The sequence below is a fragment of the Nicotiana tomentosiformis genome, chromosome 3 (genome assembly GCF_000390325.3).
Source record: "Nicotiana tomentosiformis chromosome 3, ASM39032v3, whole genome shotgun sequence".
NCBI lineage: Eukaryota > Viridiplantae > Streptophyta > Magnoliopsida > Solanales > Solanaceae > Nicotiana > Nicotiana tomentosiformis.
Genome location: NC_090814.1, coordinates 138,813,959 through 138,827,664, shown reverse-complemented (window position 1 = coordinate 138,827,664; position 13,706 = coordinate 138,813,959). Strand labels below are relative to the sequence as shown.

The 13,706-nt window shown below is 37.2% G+C and overlaps 2 protein-coding genes and 1 non-coding gene across 6 annotated transcripts in view; 1 reads left to right on the top strand and 2 right to left on the bottom strand.

The window, feature by feature from the left end:
• LOC104104161 (uncharacterized) overlaps window positions 1-11,815 on the bottom strand; it is a 28,591-nt gene extending 16,776 nt beyond the window's left edge. The window contains exons 1-5 of one of the 4 annotated variants that reach the window (XR_011415033.1): window positions 11,492-11,815; window positions 10,472-10,870; window positions 9,491-9,902; window positions 8,956-9,266; window positions 8,028-8,486 (exon numbers count right to left, since the gene is read on the bottom strand). Coding sequence is in view for 3 of the 4 variants with exons in the window: in XM_009612165.4 (XP_009610460.1) it covers window positions 9,065-9,266; window positions 9,491-9,902; window positions 10,472-10,870; window positions 11,492-11,762 (1,284 nt within the window). In the remaining variant the exon portion in view is untranslated. Of the gene's footprint in view, window positions 1-8,027; window positions 8,487-8,570; window positions 9,267-9,490; window positions 9,903-10,471; window positions 10,871-11,491 lie in introns of those variants that run through there. The other 3 variants (XM_009612166.4, XM_009612165.4, XM_033658175.2) reach the window with 3 other exon arrangements.
• LOC138908563 (uncharacterized) lies at window positions 2,102-3,982 on the bottom strand. The gene is made up of 3 exons (XM_070199239.1): window positions 3,121-3,982; window positions 2,608-2,798; window positions 2,102-2,236 (listed from the first exon to the last, which is right to left on the bottom strand). The coding sequence occupies exons 1-3, from the start codon at window positions 3,980-3,982 to the stop codon at window positions 2,102-2,104; spliced, it is 1,188 nt and encodes a 395-aa protein (XP_070055340.1).
• TRNAL-CAG (transfer RNA leucine (anticodon CAG)) lies at window positions 6,925-7,005 on the top strand. The gene has a single exon. It is a non-coding gene; the product is annotated as a tRNA-Leu (tRNA).
• Window positions 11,816-13,706: the final 1,891 nt, after the last annotated feature.

The window sequence follows — 13,706 nt, the reverse complement described above, 5'->3', positions numbered from 1 at the left end:
GCCAATTTGTAAGCAATCACGAACAAAATGGCAGTCAATGTCAATATGCTTAGTCCTCTCATGAAAGACAGGATTTTTGGCAATATGAAGTGCAGCTTGGCTGACACAAAACACCTGAACAGGAGAGTGAAATCAGACCAAGATCAGCAAATAAACGAACCAGCCAGGAGATTTCAGCCACAACTTTCCTCAAAGCTCTGTATTCAGCTTCAGCAGAGGAAAGAGAGATTATAGGCTGCTTCTTGCATTTCCAAGAAATAGGGCAACTACCAAAACTAATGAAAAAGCCAGTGACAAACTTCTGAGACTCGGTACATGCGGCCCAATCAGAATCAGAATATGCTACAAGAGAAGTGACAGGAGACTTTGAAAGGAGAATTCCTTGCTCGGGTGTATTCATCAAGTACCTAAGAACATGTATAGCAGACAGCATGTGGGGAACCTGAGGAGCTTGAAGGAATTGACTCAAATGTTGGACAGAAAATGCAATATCAGGTCTGGTATGTTGTAAAAAATTGAGTTTCCCCACAAGTATTCTATAAAAACTAGGATCAGTGAGTGGCTGGCCCATGTCAGAAGTTAATTTGACAGATGACTCAAGGGGAGTCACTACTGGAGTGAAATGCATACAGTTGAATTCATCCAAGAGGTCAGAAGCAAATTTCTGTTGACTGACCAAATAACCCTGACTATTCTTGGTAACCTCCAAGCCCAAAAAATAATGGACAGACCCCAGATATTTGATCTTGAACTGAGAATCCAAGAAAGATTCCAGACTGTCAAGCTCAGCTACATCATCCCCAGCAAGCAATATATCATTAACATAGACAACCAGGACTGTTAAGGAGGAATTAGATGACTTGGTGAAGAGAGAATAGTCATTCTACTTGAAATGTAGCCTCTAGATAGCATAGCCTCAAACAGTTTAGAAAACCACTGCCTCGAGGCCTGTTTGAGGCCATAAAGTGACTTGTTCAGCTTGCAAACCAAGGGAGAAGAATCAGAAGCTGCAGAAGTAGAAATCTGAAGACCGGGTGGAAGTTTCATATATACTTCTTCATGAAGGTCACCATGAAGAAAGGCATTATTCACATCAAGTTAATATACAGTCCAGTCCTTCTTAGCAGCAAGAGAAAGAAGACACTTGATAGTAGTGAACTTAACAACAGGAGAGAAGGTCTCAGTGTAATCAATATCTTCCTTCTGGGTGTCACCTCTAATAACCAATCTGGCTTTGTACCTCTCAATAGAGCTATCAGATTTTTGTTTAATCTTGTAAACCCATTTGCAGGGAATAGGCTTCTTGTGAGGAGGAAGAGGAACAATCTCCCAAGTATGGTTTGCCTCTAGATCTTGAAATTCTTGTAGCATAGCCTCTTGCCAAGCAGGATTAGAGGCAGCCTGCTGGTAAAACGGAGGTTCATGCATTTGTAGCTCAACAGGAGACACCTTGGATGTCCCACATACAGGATTGGAGAGGGCAGAGGAGCAAACATAGTCTTTAAGATAGGGAGGAGTGTGGCAGACCCTGCTAGACTTCCTAAGCAGAGGAGAAATTGGCAAGAAAGTGGCAGAAGGAGGGACATATGTAGGAGGAGAATGAGGTGAAGAAGATGAAGGAGCAGAGGAGAATGAAGGGGGAGAAGGAGTGGAGGCACAATCCACAAAAGGAACATGAGGAGTATGATATACTGGGGAAGAGTGTGAAGAGTAAGAAAAAATATGTTCATGAAATACCACATCTCTTGAAAAAAACAACAGAATGATTGGTGAGATTAAGGAGTTTGTAATCCTTTTTACCATATGGATAACCCAGAAAGACACATTTAATGGCCCTAGATTGGAATTTATCCCTACCAGGTTTGGGAGTGGTAGCATAACATAGACAACCAAAAGATTTGAGATGTTCATAGGAAGGAGAGACACCATGCAACCTTTGAAAAAGAGACATGCTCCCCAAGACAGAAGAAGACATCCTATTTATAATATAAGTGGCAGTCAACACACATTCACCCCAATATTTGACAGCAATGTGAGATTGAAAAAGTAAGGCTCTAGAAGTCTCTAATAAATATTTATGTTTTCTTTCAACTACCCCATTTTATTGTGGGGTATGTGGAATAGTGGTTTGGTGAAGAATCTCATTTTCAGAGAAAAATATTTGTGCTTCAGAACTATTGCCTAATTCATAGGCATTATCAGCCCTGAAAGTTTGAACAGAGGAATGAAAGTGAATCTGAACCATATTAGTGAAAGCTTTAATACTGGAGAAGGTATTACTCTTACAAGACAAGAGATGGGTCCATGTAACCCTAGAGAAATAATCCACAATGGTAAGAAAGTATCTAAACCTATTGTATGTCCTAGTGTGATAAGGGCCCCATAGATCTAAATGGACAAGTTAGAAAGGAGAAGTGGATTTGATATGGCTTTGAGGAAAGGGAAGTCTTTGTTGCCTAGTCATAGGGCAAACAGGGCAGAAAAATGACTGTTTAGAAGAAACTATGTTAGATAGAAATGGAATAGACTTCATCTTATGAAATGGCATATGTCCCAATCTTTGGTGCCAAAACAAATCACTTTTATTAACAGTAGTGGAAGAAATACAAGAGGGAAAGGGGAAACAGAATTAGAAGGAAAAACATTATAAGCAGTACCAAAAGATATAGTAGAAACAAAAGGTGAATACTCATGCATGTCAGAAAGTAGAAAGTACAACCCATGAGAAGCTCTACCAATTTTCAATGGCCTTTTCAAAGAAGGGCCATGTAGAAAACAAGAGTGACGGCTAAATAATGCTAAGCATTGCAATTGAGAAAGAAGTTGGTATACAGAAATAAGATTGAATTAAAAAGAAGGAACTAAAAGTACATTGTGTAAAACATTGTCTCTCCTAAGAAGTAAGGAACCAGTAGATATTACTTTGACTTTATAACCATTTGGTAAAGTAATTAAGTAAGGTTTAGGTAAGGGTTGTAAATTGTGTAAGAATTTTTTATTGGAAGTCATGTGATTAGTGGCACCTGAATCTAGTATCCAAGGTATTTTTCCTAACTGAGCAGACAAAGAATGTACTACAGAATTAACTACAGAAAATTGATCAACAGGAAGATGACACACCTACAAAGTTGGCATAACCAATATTTTCATCAGAAGGTGAAGAATGGATCCCAGGAGAGATGTGAGTCTGCTGAAAAAGAGACATGAGGTGTTGATATTGTTCTTTGCTGAAACCATAAGCTGTGGAGTCACTAGACTTGATGCTAGGACCAATATCATCAGCAGGTTCTTCTACTTGAACACAAGAGGCAAATCTCTTATTTTTGGTGAATTTGAAATCAGCAGGGAAGCCATGGAGTCTATAGCATTTATCTATTGTGCGACCAGGCTTTTTGCAGTACTTGCAAGACACATATGGTGAATTCCTTTTTGGATCAAAGTTAATTCTTTGGTTATAAGGTCTGGTATTGTGTGGGGAATTCATTTGATTGACATGTGTTGAATTAGTTGTAGTGGCAGAGAATGATGCTGAATCACCAGAAAAACCCAAGGCTGGAGGTTGATTCTCCTTTTGGCTTTCATCATGTTGGAGTAGAGAATAAGCCTTACTAATGGATGGGAGTGGAGACATGAGCATAATACTACTATTTATAGTGGAATATGACTCATTTAACCCACTTAGGAATTGAAAAAGGTGTTGGTCTTCTATGAATTTGGGTAGAGCCCCAGAGGAACAAGTAGGGCCAACATATGCAGAGTTTAACTCATCCCAAAGAGCTCTCATTCTGGTGAAGTAAGTGGCAATATCAGAAGACCCTTGTGAGTTAGAACTGATTTTCCTTTGGATTTGAATGTACTTGGATCCATTAGATTGTCCAAACCTTTCATTTATATCACTACATACTTCTCTAGCATTGTTGAGACACACGACACTGATTGTTATCTCCCTAGTCAATGAATTGGTAATCCAAGCCTTTACCATATCATTACATCGCTCCCAATAATGATAATAGAGAGAATTAGGTGGAGGTTGAGGAACTTTCCTTGTGACTAAGCCTAGTTTGTTTTTAGCGGAAAGTGAGGTGAGCGTACTACTTCACCAATGTACAAAACCAGTCTCATTGAAAGGGATAGCAACTAATTGACTACTAGGACTATCGGATGGATGAACATAGAAAGGGTGAGATGAGTCCAAAGTGAACTCAACAAAACCATCAGTAACGGAGGAAGGACTTCCCATATTCAGACAAAGTAATTACGATTTTGTATGATAACTAGTCTCAATAGAGCGAGATAACACACATATCACTATATCACAGTCAAAATCGAGCACACAAAGACCCTAATCGTACATTAATTTCACATGCAAATGAAAGTCAGAATTTTTACCCTCCTTCTTCGCACACCAGAAGAAGTTAAGGTCTTCTAACTGCAGAAACAGAAGAAGAAATCGAAGAAATCGAGAAAACTCGAAGAAATCCCAAAATCACTCAGATCGAAAAATCTTAGTATCGGACCAAAACCATTGAACCAAAGCACACGGGTACCATCGGACGAAAGCTCTCATCAAGACGGATCGATTGTTATGCTCTGATACTATGTTAGACTCCATTATTGGAGTCGATTGAGAGAAATTGAAAGTGAGAAGAGAAAAGCCCTAGGTCGAGCAACAGGGGAGAGAGAAGAAAGATATTTTTCATTTTATTTCATGTTGTATCTCAAATGTTCCAGAAGAAACTCTCTATATCAGTATTACATTTATGGGCTTTTGTTACATAATTGGGCCGGGTATCCAACTATTCTATTGGGCTTCTTCTCTGAGACTTTTGGCAGCCCAACAGGGTTAGTCACAATTTGAAACCCTATCGCATATATAAGTATGGTACTTAAGTGGAGAAAGTTGATAGAAAGGCATATCCATTATTCATTGAATTTCGAACAATACGCTATTAGGTTTAATCTAATAACTTTTGCCCTAAAAACAATATATACACCGAAACATGATGATATATACATGAGAGGTTGTGCTGTGTTTCTTGTTCCAACGACTCAATGTTGTGGTACTATTTTGACATCAAGAAGATACTTAGGCACATTCATTAGCACTATGAGAGAAATAGAAAAAGAGAGCTTTGATACTTCCACAAAGTTTGTCTGTCCTTTGTGGAAACAGCCATGTTAGTTGGAGTATTAGATCAACCTCAACAACCAGAGGAAACGTGTGACAAATTCTGAAAGATTGTTCTCTTTTTAGTTAAATATCTAAATTATTGCACTAATAAATTCTTCCACTAATCTAATCTAGTGAATGCTGGCTTTATGTGCACTAATTTAAGGATTAGATCACACTAATTACAACCTACCCAAGATGAGACTTAGCAAAATTTAGAATTAAATACTCTAATTTGATGCAAATCCAGTACTTACTGTATGATTAATTGAGCAAGAAATATTAATCGCCGTTAAAATCACATTGAGTCAAGTTATCTCAAAGGTTTTTTGATCTTTTGAAATTAATGCTAACTAAGTCAAAGCAAAGTATTCATATAGGCAATACGAATTACTTAAATTTTAAGTATTACCCTTAAGTTTGCTAGGAAATTGGGAGATTTGATTTAAACACGTCCAAATAAAGCAGAATAGATATAGAAAATCCATATAGTCGCGCCTCTAGTTAATTTGGATTTCAGGTGTCAAATTAATGGGCTTATAACTGTTATGCTATCTTTCTCACACATCATAGAAAGTGACAAAGAAGAGTGGGATCTGAAAACTCCAAATCTTGATAGTGGGCTGTGTTGACCCACCATCTTAAGTCTTGAAATAGAGAAACATCACATATATATATAAAGTTATGAAAAGTTTAGACATGACTTAGAGAGACATATTTAGCAAGAAAAGAAGGGTCAATTTTAGTGAATTTGGCCTTTGGAACAACTATAAGTTCTCCTCCCCTGCCTTCATTTCCACACAAAAAACAAGTCAAAAACAATCACACCCCACAGATTGAAGAGAAAAGATGGCAAGAGAATTAAGGATTTTGATTGATGGTGAAGGCTTTGGTAATCTTGGCACTAATGTTTTGGTAACATTCTTGGGAATATTGGCTGCGGTTTTCGTCGTAACGTTTATAATCTTGTCATGTGCACAAGGGGCAGTGCCAAGAGATAAATCAGCAGCAACAGAATCAAGTGCCTATGGAGGAGCCGGATGCGCAGCAGGCTGTGGTGCAGGTTGTGGTGGAGGATGTGGTGCCTGAATACAGAGCCGCTTTTAGGATTTAGAATCAGTGAGTTGAAAACGAATGTGATTTTAGCATATGCATACATTAATTTTTTTTGCATATGTATAGATAGTTCGATTAAAAAATAATGAACTCAATTGAATCATAGAATCCGTCCTAAATCCGCATGGCTGTGCACTTTTCTTCATAAACAGTCTCTTGCACTCATGCTAAAGATGAAAGTAATATAAAATCATCTAAAGTTAGAAGCCTAGAAATGACTAAAAAAGCCTGCACAGAAGCAAAAACCACTGGTGTGAATGCTGATGCAGGAGTTTAGAGTTTATCCAGTTGATTTTGGCTTTTCTGTGTTCTTCTACTAGTTCTTAGCGTCTACTAGTTCAGTTGATATACACCTATCTACACTGCACTCGTCACCTTTTAGGAAAAGGATAGCATTCTCAAATAATATCGATGGAAAAAACAATTATGCTTGAGACTCAAGCTTTACTATTTCTTTCTGTTCTCCTTATTATTTCCTTTTTTCTTTTTTCCTTTAAACTCAAGTTACTAGTTACTACTCCAGCTGAACTGAAGTGCTGTTATATGTTTGAGGTCAAAACACTCAAAAGGTGAATTCTGTTTTTGCTGATTAGAAAAAGAAAGTTACTTGTAAATAATTTCAGCAACTTAAATCCACTGTCAAGATGGCCGAGTTGGTCTAAGGCGCCAGTTTCAGGTACTGGTCCGAAAGGGCATGGGTTCAAATCCCATTCTTGACAAAGGAGTTCTTTTTTCCTTTTTGGATCTCTTTCCAACTTTGTATTAATTTGAAGATAATCCTATTCAACAAATAATCCTTTTGATTTAACCATCAGTGCAAGTTTTGTGATCGGTTGCCATTGTGTTAGTGGTCTTCTAGACTATTCTGAGCATGAGTCTCCATATTAATTCAACGGGTTTGACAGAACTCACTGCGTCTAGTTCAGATTCTAATGTGTGTCAAAATAATCAGCACATACATAAAGAGCAGAATTCACGGACTCTATCGAGCGGATAATGGGCAGCTGACAGATTATAGGCATGAGGTATATGCAAAATCGATCAAGTCGTGGCAGCTGTAGGCAGCCGCCACTGGTGGTTGATCATGGAAAGGACGAGGAGGAGGATGAGGAGAAGTAGGATGTGAAGATACCCTGCATTTACAAAGTTTTCCAACTATGACAACATTGCATCAAATTCTATAGTGTTAGCCTTATGTGATGATATTCTTTGGTCGAAGATCTTTTAGCATTTGCTCTTTATATATTGACCTCACATAAACTTAATAAATGCCATGATCATGCAAGGAAAATGTAACCTAATTAGCTACCACAAAGAAAAAGCATTGACATTTCCAACTTGTTTGGCTATTTTATGTTAATCATTTCACATGAGAATTCATAATGGATAGATGGAAAAATAAGCATGGTTTTTTACTTTAACATGCCCTAACCAACGCTCACGATTTGTAACTCCCAAATGCCAAATGCCAAATGCCCAATGGCAAAATGTCCTACACACCACTCAAACATAGCTTCGTGCAATTTTTCAAGCTGCAGTGCTGATCAGATTTTGGGAACCAAATTAGAGATTTTCTCAGCTTAGTAGTCCATTCTAATCTGGGAACCTTATGGATCTTAGACTTTATTCAAATAGCAAGACCATCAATACATATCATTTTAGACGCACATGACTCCATTTCAGCTGTACAAGGTTTATATCATTACTAGTATTGGGTGAATTAGTCAAGGAACACACAAGCTAAATCGAACACTACCATTAGCCAAAAAAGACAATATCAGTACAGCAGTTGACAGATCAGTGGCTTAGGCTGAAGACTGGGAAACACACTACATTTGATTGGTAATCTTGTGAGTGAAAAAAATGGTTCTATTGCATCATGTATCTCTCCAGCACCATATAGTAGCTGGTTGCAGACATGATTTAAGCAGATGGGCTTCTAAAATACAAGTTACTCAGAAAACAAATGACAATTCATTTTCAAGTTCTACAGTGACACCACATATAATGCAGAAAGGATAGTCATTGCATCAATGATCATTCCATCAGCACCAGAGATACCACACCCGTCTACAAGTAATTAATAAAACCTTGTTCTCTGATCTCCCACTCAACTTGTATCTTGAAACTGAGAAAGGTGATCCGTCTACTGGATACCCTCTAGTAGCAGTAAGAATTCCATTATTCCCAAGTGCACGACCTGTTCAGGAAGGATCCAACTGAAATGATTGCAACTAGCAATGCTAACAAAATAACTAAAAAGCAGGACACAACAACACCAAACTAAAAAAAATCACATCCCAAACAAAAAGTGCCACAGTTCACACCCCACAGCCTAGATTAGCAGACAACTTATAGGGCTTTAAGAACTAGAATATAGATGGCAAAAGCAGCTTCAAAAAGTTTGGAGTGTACTATTCTCTCAAAGAAGAGACTCATTTTATTTTCCTTTTCTTTCAGGGGCTGGGGGTGGGGGTGGGGGTGGGGTGGGGGTGGGGGTGCTGTTAAAATACAAATAGGTCATCTCATTAACATGGTTTTTCGTCCTCTTCGACCCTTGTCGTTCCAATCTTCTTGATATGGTTTGAGAACAAGGATAGCTAATACATGCCACCAAAGTAACCGATAATTCTTTTGCAAAACACCATGCAAGAGTTTCCCTTGCGAACCTGTATTAACTGTGAATGTGGAAAAACATTTTGAAATGCCAAATAGAAGGCACATCAATAACCTTCCATTTATCTTCTACAAGAAAATGCCAGCTGGAAAGAGCTTATGTCATGCATGCAGCAAGCTAGATTCTTTTAATTTCATGGTTTTTGCACGCAGCCTTTCCATGAATGCAGGATTTGCTTTGAGCCTCTGCTTCACATATGAAGTTCGAACATCCTCTACCAATTTGTTAGCCTTTCCAGCCTCTTCAATGAGACCAAATAGAGTCCTCAGGCAGTCCTTTCTATTCTCCTCACGGTGTTCAAATCTGAGGAAAAAGAAACATTTTATTCATGGTAAGTTTCACAAACTTCAAATGCGTGTGTAAAGGGGCACCAATAAGCAGCAGTCAAATACTTCCTTAAGCAACTGTTTCAACAGATAGTTACACAATAATACTCAGTTGGAAGCTAAGCCTAAACATAAAGTAACAGCAAACCCATAACAAGATCAGACACTAGTAATCTAGATGCATCTACAATGTGACTTTACCTTTCACTGGTTATGGTAAGCTCGTCTCTCCCAGGATGATAGCGGTTTCCAACCAATTCTCTTAAGCGACGAAATTGATGCTTTGACAGACCCAACTCCTTCACCGTAACAGCCAATTTGACTTTCCTGTTTTTTGGATGCCATGCATCACCACCAGGAGCAAAGACCACCCTTGTTTGCCATCTAAGAACTGGCCCTTCGCCTGGCGGGTCATCCAAATTCTTATTCTTATCTGGCAAAATAGTCTCGTCAAACTGTGGAGCATCCTTCTCCATCAGTTTTGCGCACTCCATGACCACCCCATCCTCGAACTCCTTGAACAATGCATAGCCTTCTTCAGGGGTAATCTCACCTTTTTCAACCCTTTCACCTATCTCATCAAACTTAACTTCCACCTTCTTCTTAATTTCGTCTGGGTAAAATAAAACATCCACTGAGTCAAGGAATCGAAATACAAAATAGATTGGGATGTCAAATAGATCACCAAAAACTGATTCTACACTCTGTAAAAGACAAGTTCAGGTATTGTCCTAAAGAAACAACATTACGTGAAACTGAAATATAATAAAGGTTGTAACTTCATACAAGCTATCAAAAAATTAGCAAGCAAGGATATATATAACTGACTGAAAAGTTAAAGAATTTTGTTATGCAGGTAACATGTAATTTGCTCAATCAAGAAATTTTAATTTACCTTTTCATTGTTTCTACCACACCTCTTTGAGTTTTAACCATTCTTTTCTTAACTACACCAATTTCATAAGCCTAATGGGAAAGGAATTAGAAAACGAAAATTTACTTAACTATAAAACTCATTGTGGAAATCATACCCTGTGCCCATCAAAGTTCCGGCATTATCAGTAGGATCGCTGAATTGGAGCATATATATTATTTTTAATTGTTAATTGGAGCAAAGAAATTATGCACCTGCCTAATCTGAAAAACTTTTCAAGAAGTCAGAAGAGCAAACAGAAGTAGTACCAGGTAGAATTTTATCCCAGCTAAGCATCTCCTGCAAAATTTCCTCACACTCTTTCGTATCCCTAAGATACCCATGCTCGGTAGCCTCTTTTATCATATCATCCCACTTTCTGTCATCCATGTTGAAGAATTGATCAGACGCCATTCTCCTTTTCACTAAATCCGTTGTGTCATACAAATCTTCAATCTCTTCATCAGTGGAGTGAGCATCCTCGAAATCTGATTCAAACTCTTGGTCATTTACATCATCCAGGGGTTTCATTTGAAGCTCCTCCATTAACTCATCATCTGTATGCTCATGCTTTCTCGTCAATTTCCTCTTTAATATTGCTTCAAGAATTGACGGAAGCGCCTCTTCATTGCCTTTGTTGAAGTACTCCTCAATCCGCGTCTTCAACTCTACAGCAGATATAACAAACGAGATTACTTAATATGAAACCAAGATACCCATTTAAATTTAAAATATATAACCCCCGATCGTATACAACAAAGTACTCCTAAAGTTGGACAGAACGCCATGAAAGTTGAAAAAGAATTCTTTTTTCTGGGACATTGCAATTGGAATAACAAACATAGAGACGATAATAAACTAGAACCCAGAATTCTATCCCTTAAATTTTCTCCAATATCTTATTGTCAGCAATCAGCATCAATTATTTTCTTTTCTTTTTTTATAACTCATGGTGTCCGTGCAGCTTAGGCATCTCAACCATTCCACCAAGTACCTGCTACCTCCCACCAACACAGATATGGGTAACTCAGCAGCAATTGTAGCAAGAGAGATCCATTAATTACTGATTAACCAGAAATATCACTCTTTTTAAAAAGATTAATCAGCAAAATCGCTAAATAATGCAGTTTCCTAGCATACTACATGCATCATAGACCAAAAACTAATTTCGTCCATACTTTATTCAGCGAGAAAATTAACCCCATAGCCCCCATTTTCTCAGATTTCACAAATAATCTCCACTGAATCCCCAAAAAGATATGAAGATCACAAAATATAAGCTTTCTCACCTTTATTGTTGATATCTTCAACATTGAGAGAGACCTCTTTCTTTGTGGGTTCGGCCAAGTTAGTCTCGGGCTGAGGGCTTGGTTCAGATGCGTTCTGATTCGATGAATCATTTTCTGATAATGAGAAGAATCTAAACTTTGAAGGGAAATGAGAAACAATTGGGGAGTGTATGACTTTACTGCTGCTGCTGTTGATATAATTCAGATTTGATTTGAAGTTTTGAGAGATGTGGAAATTGCGAGAGCACAAAGAAGAAAGAGCTCGTCTCATGGTTTTAGGGTTTTAGCTCCCTCTGTGTTTCAACTTTGCCTTCAGTGTTAAATAGATACTATACAGGGAAATAACATAGGAATGACAAAAAAAATAATTTTTACATTTTTACTAAAAGAAAAAGAAAACATGGTAGATCGAAAAGAATGTTAAAATTGGGCGGGGGGCGGGGGTTGCTTTATTTTTTTTCCCGACGACGAAGCGTTTTTTACTAAAAAATACTTTTGAATGTTGACTCTGAAATTGAAATAAATTCTTTTTGGCAAACTAGGTAAAATAAATATTTTAAATATATATAAAGTTAATTGATATTCCCATTGGACATAGCGCATAAATTTCTCTTTCTTTTTCTTCTTCTTTTTCTCCTCTCCCTCTCGTTCCTTTTCATTGTTATTCCTCGTCTATTGGTAATAATTTCTCTTGCAGCTTGTTTGAATGGTTATTACGTATCATTTCATAATGTATCGTATTATATTGTACTATATCGTTTGATAAATATAATATTTAGATAAATTATATTGTTTGTCGTTGTTATATGATATAACTAGTGAATTACCCCGCGCTTTCGCGCGGTCATAAAAACTTCTTCTAAGTAAACGCAAAACATAAAAGATTAGACATAGAAATCACTAATAATCAGAATGAGCAGCTCTATAGAAGGCAATTAACCCGGCAATCACTAAGTATATAGATACAACACTGCTACATAAACATAGCAGAAATCCACAAATAACATAATATGTAGTACAACTATCTATTTGTGCAAATGTTCAAAATAGTTACCCGAAAAGAATGTGATAAATTCCTCCATGGCCACGCAGATGAGATTTCTATTGCATATCATTGTATCAAACATTGGACGGCGTTAGAATTGAGAATTCTACCATATCTTGGAACAAGAATATGGAATTAATTTTCAAGAACCATTATATATACATTCCCAACAAAAATACATCAGTATGGTTCAGACATAGAAATATAGTCTTATGAGGACTTAAACTTGATGAAGCTTTTGCATGCTATTTCTTTCTTTGAGCATCCTTCCTCATTATTTCTCTAAATGAAGGCTTCAAAATAAATAATGTCTCAACAACACACCATATGAATTTAGAGAAAAATAATAACTACTCGAGAGAAGAACAATTGATTATATTCTTTGGGAAAAAAATATGCATCCAAATATTCAGAAGGAGTTATAAAGGAACGCAATGATTATTTTTTCAATATTTCGAATGTTGCTATCCGGGCAGTGAGCATTCAATTGTTAATTCCTTTCCATTCCTTTGAAAAGAGAATATCAAGCAACAACCATCAATATGTCTTGCATAACTTCTCGAATGAACAGTTCAAGAAACCATTAGCAGTTAACACTATGGCCAAGCAATTCTTTTTAGGAAGCAATTCTTTTTAGGAAGCCCATTTCACTTCGCCCAACATTACCTCCAGTGTACATCAAGCACCTCTAGAAGATTTTTTTTTTTTTAGTTTAATAATATATCTAAGCCGTATTTGCTGGAGGAAGGAATTGTTTAATCAACTCAAGTACCCTCCACAATAATGAGAAATCTTTCAAAAAGAGACTTTCTTCTTCTCTCGCCCTCTGAAGATAAAATATTAAGAGAAAAATCAGATAGCACCAATTGTGTCCTATCATCTCTTGAAGGATATTGAATTATATCCACATTTCTTGTGCAAGAACCGAATCTTCTTGTTCCTTGATACTCTCTTAATTACCTCCAACAACTATAACACAAAGTCGAGCAAAACAAATATAAGCCCCGAGGCCCGAGATAGAAAAAGAAAAAATAAAAACTTAAAAGAGATATTTGAAAATTAAACACCAATCTATATATAAACATGAAGCTTCAAACCGTACATGGGCTTCTTGTCCTCAGTTGTAAAGGCAATGATGGGGCACATTAAATAATAAACTAAACAACCCAT